Raw genomic sequence first — 14,276 nt, forward strand, 5'->3', positions numbered from 1 at the left:
TGCTGCTTCAGTCCTTGACAGATAGCATTGATCATCTTTAACGGTAAAGAGCACAGATTCTGAGCCAGACTGCCTTTGAATCCTAGCTCTACCTCTTGCTCATTGTAACTTGACCTTGGGCAAGTTACTTAAACCTCTGTGCCTTGGTTTCCTCATTTGTGAAATGGAGATAGTAACAGTACCCACTGATGGGGCTGTTGACACTGAATGAGTTAGTATATTTACCACGTCTGGTACATAAGGGTCCCACGTGTGATAGCTGCTGTTACTGGGACATACAGTTATAGGTCCCTCCTCTGAGGAAGTGAGCTCAGGGTTTACTAAATGCTTGAATGGGAAGGAAGCAAAAAGGATACAAGGAGGAAAAAAATAGGTCTGTATTTCAAAATACTGCATTTTACCAGAGGTAATTATCAAATCAGCCAAATAATCCCATACCTTTGCTTTTGAAATTTAACAGCAGCAGCTTGAATTCATTATTGTGAATGTGTAATTTCCACTTAGCCCATGTGTGTAAATCACTTCCACCTAGTTGACTTTTTCTTTCCAGTAAATCATCAGGATTACCTTTTCCTTATTAAACTTGAAAATTTCTGAGTGAATGATGAGAAAATGCTTAATGGGAAGGCCAAACACCAGCAATACTTTAATCCAGAAGACAACAAAGAACAGAGAGAAAAACAACTTTTTACTGGAATCTGAGTTAATAAATAGGGATCACAGAACAAACAGCAAACAACAGCGTGAGTTACATCAGAATGAAAAAAGAAATGATGAACCTGGGTTTCCAGTCTGAAACTATTGTGCAATATGATTAATGGAGCTGACGTGTTACACATTAGAAAATCCTCTACAGTTTAAAACAAAAGGAACAGCTCGATCAAAGGATAATTGATGCTTACAGATAAATTTCACAATTTTGCACCTCAGGGAATATTTTTGCTTTTCTTAAAGATCAAAGAAACTGACTGTTTCATCTTGACAATTATTAACTTGCCACATTTTTATAACTAAGAAAAATTTGGCTTCTCTCCATATTGTAGTTGAAATGAAATTTTAATCCGTATCTTTATAGGTAAAATTTTATTATCGTTAGTACCAGAAAGCAAAGCTTCAACCAAACTTTGGTTTTACTTAATCTCCAAGTGAACATTACTGAAGTTAGTCAAAATACAAAAATTCTCTGGATGAGCACAATAGTAAGAGGTTAAAAAATCAGAGATGTTTTTATAAAGATATATTATTGGATGTTTAGTAAAAATTCATGCAAATAGGAGAAAAAAAGAAAAATATCAGAGTACTGGGATTTGTCCTTGAATTCCCTCTTTTAGTTTTCCTTCCAATTAAACAGATTTCCTCATCTATTTGTTTCTGGACTAAAGCCAGAATCAACACTGTCCCTATTTCTAATCAAATAACAAAGAAGCAATTACAAAGTCTGAATGCAGTTACAGGAGCCTGGGAGACAGAGTGGCTGGACCTCGCCTAAGCGTGTCTCTGACTCATTTGTGACTTCAGGCAAGGTATTTAACCTCTCTGCACTTTTGACATAATTGTGGTAATGCCAGTTGATTTCCTAGGTATGATATTAAGCATAACTCAAGAAACAACTGTTGGTCCTTGAGAAAGGTCAGGTTGATTAGAGAGATGGATGCTTCTGCCACTTGGAAAAGAGATTTAGAATTACATCTCCTTTCCATTCCTGGTACATTCGGAATGAATTGGATGAGAATTTGATGTAAATAAAAAGATGTGCAGTTTTAATATACAAAATGGAAAATAAAATGGATAATGTTATAATTTCCTCTTCAGAAGTAAAAACTTCAGAAATGTTCTTTATTTCTTTCTTTTGGGAATCAAACATATTTGGCTTTTTAAAGCTTTCATTGAGTATAAATTCTTGAGATAAGTAACAAAGATGCTGTTATATTCCATTACCAGAAAAAGGGGAAAAATTAGAAGAAAATAACCCAAAAGGGGTCTCTAAGTCTGTTTATGGATAATTTTAACTGTCTTCCATTAATATGTCTTACACATTACCATTTGTGAATGCTGACTTATCAAATATGCTTCCTTCAGTAACTTTTTCTTCTTTTTAATTTCTTTTATCTGTATCCTTTCATAATAGCTCACTTAAAACATACCATTTTTGAATTACCATTACATGCTAGTAATGTACTTGTGTTTTTAAAAGTTACATGTCAGCTGTAGAACTTTCTAGTCCCAAACTTAAAATTTTTGTGTTTAAATTTAATTTACTATAATCAATTAAACTCAAAGATTTTATTGGGAGAAAATGGACTTACACTTAGAACAATTTATATCAAATGATACAGTACATCAAAGAATAGCCATTTGAAAACTTTTAATTTTATAATAATTAAAATTTTGAGATAGCCCAAAGCAAAAACATTGTAATATAAATACAACTAGTTGTATAGTGAGGAGTGAAGTAATCTGATATAACTTCACCACAATCCAGGTTTCCAGAATAATGATGGTTTACTATGGTGAATGATGGAGATCAGAATTTCAAAGCAAGTTTCTTAAACATTTCTTCAATATTATAGAAGATGGCTGGAATTATTAATGGAGGCACTGGGGAATTTTAAAAGACTTAAGATATTCTCAGGAATTATTTTAAAGATGATCAGGTTAATATAATGACTTTTAAATATATATAATAACATTTTGAAATGCCTTATTGTTTAAGGATCTGCCAGACTAGGGGCTGCCTCCTTTCTCTGGGAAAGATTAGATTTGATTATTTTAATGACAATGAATTGGAAATTGAATGGCAAGAGAAACCTGCCAAAGCTTTTCACTGCCCCTTTATTTTCTTTCTTTTTAAAAAAAAAATATATATTTATTTATTTTTGGCTGCGTTGGGTCTTCGTTGCTGCGTGCGGGCTTTTCTCTATTTGTGAATGGAGGCTATCCTTCGTTGTGGTGTACGGGCTTCTCATTGCGGTGGCTTCTCTCGTTGCAGAGCATGGGTTCTAGGCACACGGCCTTCAGTAGTTGTGGCATGCGGGCTCAGTAGTTGTGGCATGCGGGCTTAGTTGCTCCGTGGCATGTGGGATCTTCCAGGACCAGGCCTTGAACCCGTGTCTGCTGCATTGGCAGGAGGATTCTTAACCATTGCATCACCAGGGAAGTCCCTGCCCCTTTATTTTCTACCAAATATAATGCATTGCAATCTGTATATAATATAATTTCCCAGCATCTCCCAGAGCACTTTTTTTGTTTTTGTTTTTTTGGCTGCCTTGGGTCTTCATTGCTGCGCGGGCTTTCTCTAGTTTCAGGGAGCAGTGGCTACTCTTCATTGTGGTGCACAGACTTCCCATTGGATGGCTTCTCTTGTTGCGGAGCACGGGCTCTAGGCACGTGGGCTTCAGTAGTTGTGGCAGGTGGGCTCAGTAGTTGTGGCTCGCGGGCTCTAGATCGCCGGCTCAGTAGTTGTGGCACATGGGCTTTGTTGCTCCACGGCATGTGGGATCTTCCCAGACCAGGGCTCGAACCCATGTCCCCTGCATTGGCAGGCAGATTCTTAACCACTGCGCCACCAGGGAAGCCCTCCCAGAGCACTTTTAACACACACTTTCACTTATGCAAGAGCCAGATTCAGATATAGCTATAAGAACATAATTTTTTATTGAAGTATAATTTGCAATGTTGTGTTAGTTGCAAGTATATAGCAAAGTGATTCAGTTATATATATAGATATATATAAAACAAGGACCTACCTATACAGTAGGTCCTTTTTATTTATCTATTTTAAATATAATAGTGTGTATATGTTAATCTCAAGCTCCTAATTTGTCCCCACCCCTCTCCCCTTTGGTAACCATAAGTTTGTTTTCTATGTCTGTGGGTCTGTTTCTGTTTTGTAAATAAGTTCATTTTATCATTTTTTTAAAATTCCACAAATAAGTATCAGTTGCTTCGTTTGCAAATATTTTCTCCCATTCTGAGGGTTGTCTTTTCTTCTTGTTTATGGTTTCCTTTGCTTAAAAGCAAAATCTTTCATAAAAAAAAAAAAAGCAAAAGCTTTTAAGTTTAATTGATCCCATTTGTTTAATTTTGTCTTTATTTTCATTACTCTAGGAGGGTCTATTTTATTTCTTTAGGCAGATGATATGCCCTCTCTGAGCCTTGCTTCCTCAAGTGTTGGCAATGTTCAACTGGATGATCTCACTTCCTTTAATTATATTTTGATTGTGTGTTCTAATCTCATGGGATAATACTTTCTACTTCAAAAATCTCTTTTATGTGTTTTAAAAAAACATCTATTTTCCATCTTTATTTTCTTTTGCTTGCTTATAATAAAACAATTATCTTGCTTCTTATTTTCTGTAACATTAAAAAACTTTATATGTTTATGACTGTGTAGTTGATTACATGTTAAGAAACCTCCGTTATGTGGAGGGTTTTTTTGTTTTGTTTTACTTTTTGGTACTTGAACTTCATGGTAAATTTTAAAATTAAATAATAAATGACCTTAAGGATACAAATGAGATTTTCTTTTAAATAGGAGCATACCTGTTGTAATTTTGCTCAAGAAATATATTTATTACCAACTGAAAAATGAGTCAAACTAATAATTTATTATGAGATAGCTATGATAATGGCTTTAGCCCATTAAGAGCCAAATTTTAAATATTTTAGGTATTAAATTTTCAGTTATTTTTTCTTCCTTTGGGGATTTTATAAATCCAAATATCTCTTTTTTTTTTTTTTTTTTTTTTTTTTTTTGCGGTACGCGGGCCTCTCACTGCCGTGGTCTCTCCCGTTGCGGAGCACAGGCTCCGGACGCGCAGGCTCAGGGCCCATAGCTGCCTGTGTGGCTATCTAGCGGCCAGGATGGAAGTAACCTGGGGAGGGCTCAAACTTACAGAACAGTGTCTCTCTTTTGACCTCCATTGTACCTGTGGTCATGCTACCGGGAGTCTCTTTGGTTCGACTTTAATAGAAATAAACCTTTCAGTGCTTCCCTGGTGGCACAGTGGTTAAGAATCCACCTGCCAATGCAGGGGGCACGGGTTCGAGCCCTGGTCCAGGAAGATTCCACATGCCTTGGAGCAACTAAGCCCGTGAGCCACAACTACTGAGCCCATGCTCCACAACTACGGAAGCCCACGTGCCTAGAGCCCGTGCTCCGCAGTGAGAAGCCACTGCGATGAGAAGCCCACGCACCGCAATGAAGAGTAGCCCCCGCTCCCCACAACTAGAGAAGCCCTGCGTGCAGCAACGAAGACCCAACGCAGCCAAAAATAAATTAATTAATTAATTTTAAAAATATATTTTTTTAAAAAAAGAAGAAGACTTTCATTTTTTTATGGGGTGGGAAGAACATTATTCACCTGGCTGTTCAGGGTTTAGGTGAGAAGCTGAGTATCAGCCCATCACCTCCACCCTGCCTTCCAAGCTAGCGGTCACCTCCAACCCAGCACCATCTGGGATACTGCAATGCAAGCTAGCTTGCTTCTTGTGGTACTACCTGCTGCTACTGCTTGCTATTCAGTTTTAGCAGCTCAGCCAATTTCCCCATGTGCTTTTTGTCATCTGGTTGACATTGCATGCCAGGTGTTTTCTCCTCTCGCTTTCTCTTCCACCTTGTCAATCCATGTCTTTTCCATTTTTCTTTACTCCTTTCTAGTTGGCTTTTGTGAGAAAGAAAAAAATGTATGTGTTCAATCCAACCCAAAGTCCCTAACTCCTTCTTAACACTTATTTTCAAAACTATACTTAGCCCATTGCTTTCCCTTTGAGAAGGTTAAGCATTGGAGAGGAAGTATGTCACTGCAAACAGACTAGCTTTATGGCAAGAAACTCATATTTTTCCCCTCTGAGAAAGATTTTCCCTCTCGGGGAAATTTTTCTTCAGAGGCAATAACTAAACTTTTATTAGCGTCACCATAATAAGTTAGATGCTAGGGCTACAACAGTTATAGCAAGGTGTGGCCTTTGCCTTCAAGAATCCTATTCTAAACAAAATAGCATGGACAAAAGGAAGCAGTTGGAGAGAGACATGTACAAACAAATCAAGCAATAATTCCATCACCTGGCACAGTGCCTGGAACACAGCAGGCATGCAAACAGTGTTTACTGAGTGAATGAATGCTATATTGGTCTGTAAACATAGTATGAGATCACAGTGGAGGAAGTAATTAATTTTGTCTTGAGAGGTCACCTGGAAAAAATTAGTTTTTATATTTAATATGGTTTAATGTAGATTAAATTGAAATATAATACATGAAACAATATGTAATTAAATTTATGTTGTCTTTAATTTCCCTTTTAATATTTTTCATTTCTTCCCCAAAACATTGCCTTGATGTGGCAGCTATATTTTATTTTCCCACAGCATGTGGCACAGTGCTGAGCAGATAGCCAATAATCAATAAATGCTCGTTGGTGCCACGATTCTCTAGGACTGCTTCTGTTTAGTGCAGCTGTCTCCTCTCCTGTCAACCTGGCAGGAGGCCTGTCCTCTCCTGCCAGGTTGACCTAATGTTCCTTTGCAGAAGCACATGACTTAGGAACAAAAAAGTCACAGTCATGTTTAGGAGTAACAGTGGTGTTCACTGGAGAAAGCCGAGTAGCAGGGCCTCTATACCTCTGTGAAGCCTGTGTCCATATATATATATATATATATATATATATATATATAAAACAGGTGTATATATATATAGAAAGGAAGGCCATGCAGAATACAGGTTGGGGGTCATGGGCCTTCATGGTGGAAAGCCCTCAGCCCAAGTGCTGGGTCTTCAGTGACTTAAGCTCTCTGATCTATCCATTTGTATGATGAGGATAATAGTAGTTGCCTTATAGAGTTATTTGAGGATTAAATAAGATGCTTATAAAAATCCATAGCCTAGGACAGTGCTAGGTATGTAATAAAAAAAAATACATCAGGGCTTCCCTGGTGGCGCCGTGGTTGGGGGTCCTCCTGCCGATGCAGGGGACGCGGGTTCGTGCCCCGGTCCGGGAGGATCCCACGTGCCGCGGAGCGGCTGGGCCCGTGAGCCATGGCCGCTGAGCCTGTGCGTCCGGAGCCTGTGCTCCGCAACGGGAGAGGCCACAACAGTGAGAGGCCCGCGTACCGCAAAACAAACAAACAAACAAACAAACAAAAACATCAGCCAGAAGTAAAGCTGTGTGAAGTAAAATTATATGGTTTTATCTAGGAGACTCTTTATTACTGTCTGTACTGCGCAAATTTCACATATTTAGGAAATTCACATTGTATCTTGCGGTGCTCCCCGAGATGCCCACGAACGCTATCTGTCCCTGAATTTAACTAGTGCCCCTCTCATTCTGCAACTTTTTTTTTTTTTTTTGGCCCCAGAAGGACTGAGAACTACCTATTTTGTTAGCATAAGACTGAAAAAAAAAATTGTCTATTAAGTCCTTAAATCCTTGCTTTTCAAACTTTGCTGTACATTGGAATCAGCTGGTAGTCTTTTAAAAATTCTAAGCTCTGACTGCCACCTTTAGACATTTGATTCAATTTCTGGGCGTGAAAATATTTTTAAAGCTCTCCAAGTGATCCCAACAGACAGCAAAGTTTAGGAACCACTTTTAAAATTATGTAAAAATTGAGAAAGAGATATATGAAAAGGACCTAGTGGTCATAAATTTTATAAGAATAAAAATAGGCTGACAAATAAATAATTCAGTTGATTCTGGTTCTTTTTTTAGCAAAAACCATAGGTATAAATTTGTTTGAAGATTATGCAGGTATTTCTGCCCTTCTAGGCTCCTTAGCTTCTAAAATTTATGAAAATTCACCAGTGGCAGCATACAGAAGTTATTTTGAGGATGAACAAACTTTTTCATCAAGACTTATGACCTCAAGACTAATTTTAAAAATAATCTCAAGAAGTGGTGAAGTTAATTTTCCTCTGCAACTTTAAAGAGAGCTTAAAGTTTGATATTATCTTGGTAGCTGCGTATACATTGACACTGAGAAAAATAATGCATATCACCTTCTATTTGTTGTAACTCTTTTTCTTTCTTCCTTCTTGTCAAAATAAAAAGCCTTCCATATACAAAATGAGTAACTATTCATTTAGCACTTATCATATGCTAGGGTGTTTGAAAATATCACATCAAGGTGGCCACGGTCCTGTAAGGTGAGAATTATGATGTCTATTTTACAGATCAGGAGCATTTTATAGTAAGTTGCCTAAGGCCACACAACTAGGAACTGGCTGAGCCCCAATACGAAACGACGTCTTTGTGCTTAAAGAGCCTGTGCCTTTTCCATACTCCCAAGAGCCAGAGTTCCTCTGTTTTTGCTGTGGAACTGGTTCAATTCTATACAAGGTAACAGTGAGCATCCTTCTGTGGGGAGAAGCCTGGGAAAGTCCAGGCGAATTTCCATGGCGACTCTCAGATTAGACACGGCCTGGAACTGTGTCTGACCTCCTGGATCACATTGAGTCAAGCCAGCATTGGTCTCATGAAAAATTCACAATAATAAATTAAGTTTATGAAATTCTTTTTGTTCTTGCAGTTCTTTCAATGGGAAAAATGGCGAACATGATCAATTTCATCCTTCTCACCACTGTTCTGGTAATGGGCAGGGAAAGCTGGGTAAGCTTATTACAAAAACTATTGTTTTAACTACCCACTTAGATCTGAATTTTCTTTTATTTTGAAGAAAGTCTGTAGTAACTTGTCACTGAAAAAACTTAACTAGGGGGAAAATGAAAAAGCACCTGCCACATAATAGGCACTTATTAAGTGCTTAAAAAAAAAAATCTTTTAAGTAAAAATCGGTATTCACACTAAGTAAAATCATTTTTATTGACTGGGGTTATTTGGGTGGTTACATAATATTAAGAATTTAAAACTGTCCTTTGAAATTGACCTTGAGCTTTCCTGGATCGGACACTGTCAGTGTAAATGAAACAGATTATTGGAAAGTAATTGCAATGAACTTGTGCCTCTCTCCATTCATGAGTAAAAAGGGAAAAACAATCATTTACTCAAAGTTCTGGGAGAAAGAAAACTCCTAAGTTTTAAATAAGCTTATTAACACTGTATGTGTAGTCACATAAAAATTGAGCATCCTTGCCTGTAATCCTTTAGTTATTTTTAAATTGTATAGTCCACTGTATTTAACAATATCACAACCAATTTCCCACTATCAGAAAGCAACAGAGGATTCCAGATGCCATAAAACGTCTTTGCTGTTCATTTTTTAGACAGGTATAACTCAGGGGGCTAAGCAAATAACTCGTTCAGAGAGGATAAATCAAAGAGAGTTGAAGAGAGAGTCCGAAAATAAGAAATAGTCCTAGAGAAACAGCTGGGAGAGTTTCAGTGACTTGGGCCTGGAGATGGGAGGGAGGAGTCCTCTACTATCATTTCTCCATTCTCTTGCTACATGACCTTCAGTTTAGAGGCCGCATTTCTATGTTTATGTTATAGTCCTTCATAGGAAGACAATGTATTTTCCTCTTTCTTTTGCCCGAAACAGAATATCTGAGCATGCTGTTCAGACAGCCTAGCAAAGTGCCCAGAACACAGTATGCCCTCATATTTATGGAATGAATACAAGGTAGCACATAAAGATAGAAACAGGAAGTTATGCAATTATAAATTGGGAAATATGTCTGACTGTATTCAAATGCCTATTTTAGGAAATAATGTATATAAAAGTAGTGTAAGGCACTTACACATTAAAATTCATAATTTCTCAGCAAACATTTATGCTTATCACAGGAGATCATGACATGAGCTGCAAATAGAGTTGTCAAAGTAAAAACAGGAAGAAGGCAAAACTTTGTCTTTTGTCCTTTCTCTTCACTATCCCCTAGTAACTCTCCCAGCGTTGAGTACTTAAGGGTCTTTACTGCAGCTTCTTGGTCTCAGTAGCTCTTCCCAGGAGGCACACCTCTGCAACTCCTCTTCCCAACTCACCACATTTGCTTTATCTCTGGAGAAATCCTCTCAGTCAGATGCCACTGTAGAAGGAAGCTGATAAACTCTCACATGCAATATTCTTGGGTTATTTGCCTTTTTGGAGAAAGTAAATAATTTAACTGAAAGACTCAGGCTTCTCTATCCTGTTTTGAAGTAATTAAGGGAAAAACAATAGTAAGCCAAAAGGTAAAATGACTCCAGTAGAATTTCCAGAAACAGGTAAATGGGTAGGATACTCAGGGATCTGAGGGTCTAAAGTAGCATCCCTTAGAAAGGTGACCATGTGTCATCAGGTTATGAACATTCAATATATTTTTAAAAAGTATTAATACAAAAAGGTCATTCAAAAGCCTTGTTTTGGGCTTCCCTGGTGGCGCAGTGGTTGAGAATCCGCCTGCCGATGCAGCGGACGCGGGTTCGTGCCCCGGTCCGGGAAGATCCCACGTGCCACGGAGCAGCTGGGCCCGTGAGCCGTGGCCGCTGAGCCTGTGCATCCGGAGCCTGTGCTCCGCAACGGGAGAGGCCACAACAGTGAGAGGCCCGCGTACCACAAAAAAAAAAAAAAAAAAAAAAAAAAAAAAAAAAAAAAAGCCTTGTTTATTTTAGAGACTGACACATTAGTCACATGTAATGATGCTGTAAAGCACTTTCCTGTTAAGGAAGCACTCAGGCGGTGATATGTAGAGTTTGAGAGTAGGATCCTTGAACTGGATATGAATCCTGACTCCTCTTGCCCGCTGAGAATTTCCCGTTTCCTTGAGAAATTGAAAGTTTCCTCAAGGATGAGTCCCTTCCTACCTCGTGGAATCGTTAAGAGGATCAAATGAGACAACCACTCCTACAGCTTTCGGTGTAGTCATTCAGATTATTTTATATCATTTTATAGTTCAAGCACTTTACCATAAGCCATAATCTCTTATTCTCCAAAATAACAAACAGTGTTAGAACTTGCAGACCACTTTCTGGTTAGAATATTATTCTGAAATGGGAGTTGGGGACAAATTTGAATCATTAATTTATCCAGCTTGTTCGGAGCGTTTATTCTCCTTAAGAACGAGATGCGCGTTACTCTGCAGACTCTCGAGAACTGCCTGCACGAGCAGGCGCGGCTCAGAGCCCAGGTGCACCTGCTTGAGACCCGGGTCAAGCAGCAGCGGGTCAAGATCGCGCAGCTTTTGCATGAGAAGGAAGTCCAGTTCCTTGATAAAGGAGAGGAGAATAGCGTCATTGACCTTGGAGGCAAGAGGCAATACGCAGGTCAGAATCTATGTTTCTTAACGTGTTTCAATAACTTACATCATACACCCGTGTGCAATGGTGGTGCTAGTAACTTGATCACTTCAGGTTTTGCTAAAGAGCTTTTCCTATTCCAGTAACAGGCAACATGAAACATTATACCAAATTTAAACATCTTCTACTATATTTTACCCCTTTCTCTCTATTATCTCTGCAAGGGACATTTAATAGCATATGCCAATTATCTGAGGATTTCAATAGTTTAATTAGAGATCATGACAATAGATTGTTTAAATATCTGTGCAAATGGCAGATTATATTTGTGAAATTTTAGTTTTTTTATTTGTGTACTGTATCTTGCTTCATTTCATTTATACAGTTTTCCCTTCTGAAACCCTGATATGCCTTAGGATAGTAAGTAAGGTAATAGAATAAAAGGGCAGGTCAGGAAAAAGAATCAGAATTATTTAGGAAAATAAATAATTTTCCTATTATTTATGTTTTATGTGTATATTTTACAGTTTGGTCATTTTCCCTTTGATTAGGCCAGGTTTCCCCCCAGAAACTAAATGATCTTAAACTGCTAACAGATTGCACTTATCACTACACATGATCCTATTCCCTCTACAGAAAACTATTCACCTGATTTCCTCCAGGCAACTTTAAAATAAACAAATAATAGTTGTCACAAATGAGGATGACATCTGGAATGCTTTGTTCTTATATCTCTACTGTACTGCCATGATATATTATAATTTCTCTGTTTATGAGCCTGTCTTTGTCAATTAACTGGATACTTTATAAGGTCTGGGATGACGTGTAATGCACTCTTTCCTCTTCATTTCTTATCAGAGTCCTTGGAACATGCTAGAGCCTCATAGTTATGAATGAAAGCACGGTAGTATATAGAAATAGAAATAGCAAGATAAGCAATTATAAATTGGGAAATATATCTGACTATAATTGAGAACCAGTAGAGGCTAATGAGATGCCAAGCTGATGAGAATAAAAACATCTTTGTTTTGTGTCTCTAAGTATACTCATCGGTGTTAGGCATGAGTTGTGAGAATCTTAGAACGTATGCTTCAATAAAATGCTCCCTTTTTCTCTCTTTACTGAGATCCTAATCTCTCTTTGCTCAGACTCTTTGCCCTGAGTTCCTGACACTGTTGTTCAGTAACTTGATCCTTTGCCCTTGATCCTTGGACTCCAACTGCCTTCCCCACTTTAGGGGACAGAAGGAGACCAGAGCCACCGTCCTGCAGAGAGGGACTGGATACGGAGCGAGAATGGCGTGTGGCTCTGAAGCATGGAACAAAGAGGAACCAAGGACCGCTTGGGTAAAAACAGGCCTCAGAAACCAGGGACGGTCTGAAGCCATCACAGGGGCAGAGAACCAGGAACTGGAACCTAAGTGGAGAATTACTGGGAAGATGAAGCAAGGCTGTGACAGAAGACTCAGGAAAGCAATCAGACAGGAAGCAGAAGCAGTAGTGATTTCTTGAAGACAGTGATTCTCATGAGAATCACCTGGTGGCCTTTTAAAATGCTGATGGCCTGTCACAGTTTCAGGGATGCTGGCAGAAGACAAGAGACTCCAGGGTCAGAGACATGAGCCTCATGTTTGCACCAATGTGTCCGGCCTGCAAATACCAAGGAAGCGCTGTGGAATAATCCAGGTGGAAGATGTGTAGGCAGTGGGCTAGGTCACAGCTGAGGAACCCTGAACTTAGGAAACCTCAATCTTTTATAATAGGTTACAAGCAAATCTGCCCAGCCTTTGTACCCCAGAGGAAACAAACAAACCCACCATCTGCTCTGGGGCAGTCACTATCTCTTATCTGCCCAAAGCTGTTCACTATAGAAACATCCTTGAAAAAAAACAGTCCAGAACACAAGCTCTGTGTGCAAAACGTGCAGAAATGCAAGTGACCCGTGGGAAATTATAAACAGTACCTGAGCTCCAATCCAGGCCAATTAAATGATAATCCCTACAGGGTTGAAAAGGAGTGCTTTCCCTGTTGGGTGTGGATGACCAGATCAGGCTTCTTACCAAATTTCTTCCTACAGGCTGAAAAGTCCAAGCTTCCCTGAGGTCACAAAGCAGAGGCTTTATTTCTTTTCAGGTAGGAGGTGGGGTCCTGTAACCAGTTTGGTACTCTTTTTTTTTTTTTTCTGCCGCACTGTGCAGCATGTGGGATCTCAGTTCCCGGACCAGGGATCTCAGTTCCCCAACCAGGGACTGAACCTGTGCCCCCTGCAGTGGAAGCCCCTGGTCTTAACCACTGGACCGCCAGGGAAGTTCCTACTTTGGTACTCTTTTTACTGAGTGTTTGGGACCTGATTGTAATATATTTAGGTATCCAACAAGGAGGCTTCAGGTACCTATCCTGAGACTGCAGAAAATGTCAATAAGACACAGATTAGAGGGTAAGATCTCACTGGGTTAATTTGGTCAATCATTGTGGATGACAGGATTGATTCACGGAGAAGTAGGTAATCAGAAGAGTCAAGGCCATTTGATTGATTATTCTGAATCATGTTCCCCCAAAATACATACGTTGAAGCCCTAACCCTCAGTACCTACGAATGTGACTGTACTTGGTAGTAGGGCCCTTAAAGAGGTGCTTAAGTTAAGCAGGCCATTAAGGATGGGCCTTAATTCAATCTGACTGGTATCCTTATAAGAAGAGGAAGTTTGGACACACCGAGAGACACCAAGGATGTGTACGCACAGAGGGAAGGCCATGTGAGGACACAGCAAGAAGTCAGCCAAGAACAGAGGGTTCAGAGAAAACCAAACCCGCTTACACCTTAATCTTGGACTTCCGAGCCCCATAACTGTGAGAAGATAAATGTCTATTATTTAAGCTCCCCAGTTTGTGGTATTTTGTTCTGGCAGCCCTAGCAAGCTACTATACCTTACATTGCCTTAGATATCAGCTTCTGGCTAGGGAAGGCAGCACTTTTATAAAGAAAAGTTACTAGAGCTGTCCTTTCATCAGGGCTTGTCAGGGCTGTGGGCCAACTGGTGAACTCTCTGTCATTCAGCAGAGGACATCTTAGCTGAGAGATCTGTAGTTTGTTCAGAACCTGATTGA

At 39.2% G+C, this 14,276-nt stretch overlaps 1 protein-coding gene across 2 annotated transcripts in view; it reads left to right on the forward strand.

The window, feature by feature from the left end:
* The first annotated feature begins 1,431 nt into the window (after nucleotides 1–1,431).
* FGL1 (fibrinogen like 1) overlaps nucleotides 1,432–14,276 on the forward strand; it is a 31,971-nt gene continuing 19,126 nt past the window's right edge. Inside the window, exons 1-3 of one of the 2 annotated variants that reach the window (XM_059049447.2) lie at nucleotides 1,432–1,523; nucleotides 8,525–8,604; nucleotides 11,016–11,196. In XM_059049447.2, the coding sequence (XP_058905430.1) occupies nucleotides 8,533–8,604; nucleotides 11,016–11,196 (253 nt within the window). In that variant the 5' untranslated portion in view covers nucleotides 1,432–1,523; nucleotides 8,525–8,532. Of the gene's footprint in view, nucleotides 1,524–8,524; nucleotides 8,605–10,963; nucleotides 11,197–14,276 lie in introns of both variants that reach the window. The other variant, XM_059049449.2, reaches the window with a different exon arrangement.

This window comes from Kogia breviceps, chromosome 20, assembly GCF_026419965.1.
Source record: "Kogia breviceps isolate mKogBre1 chromosome 20, mKogBre1 haplotype 1, whole genome shotgun sequence".
NCBI lineage: Eukaryota > Metazoa > Chordata > Mammalia > Artiodactyla > Physeteridae > Kogia > Kogia breviceps.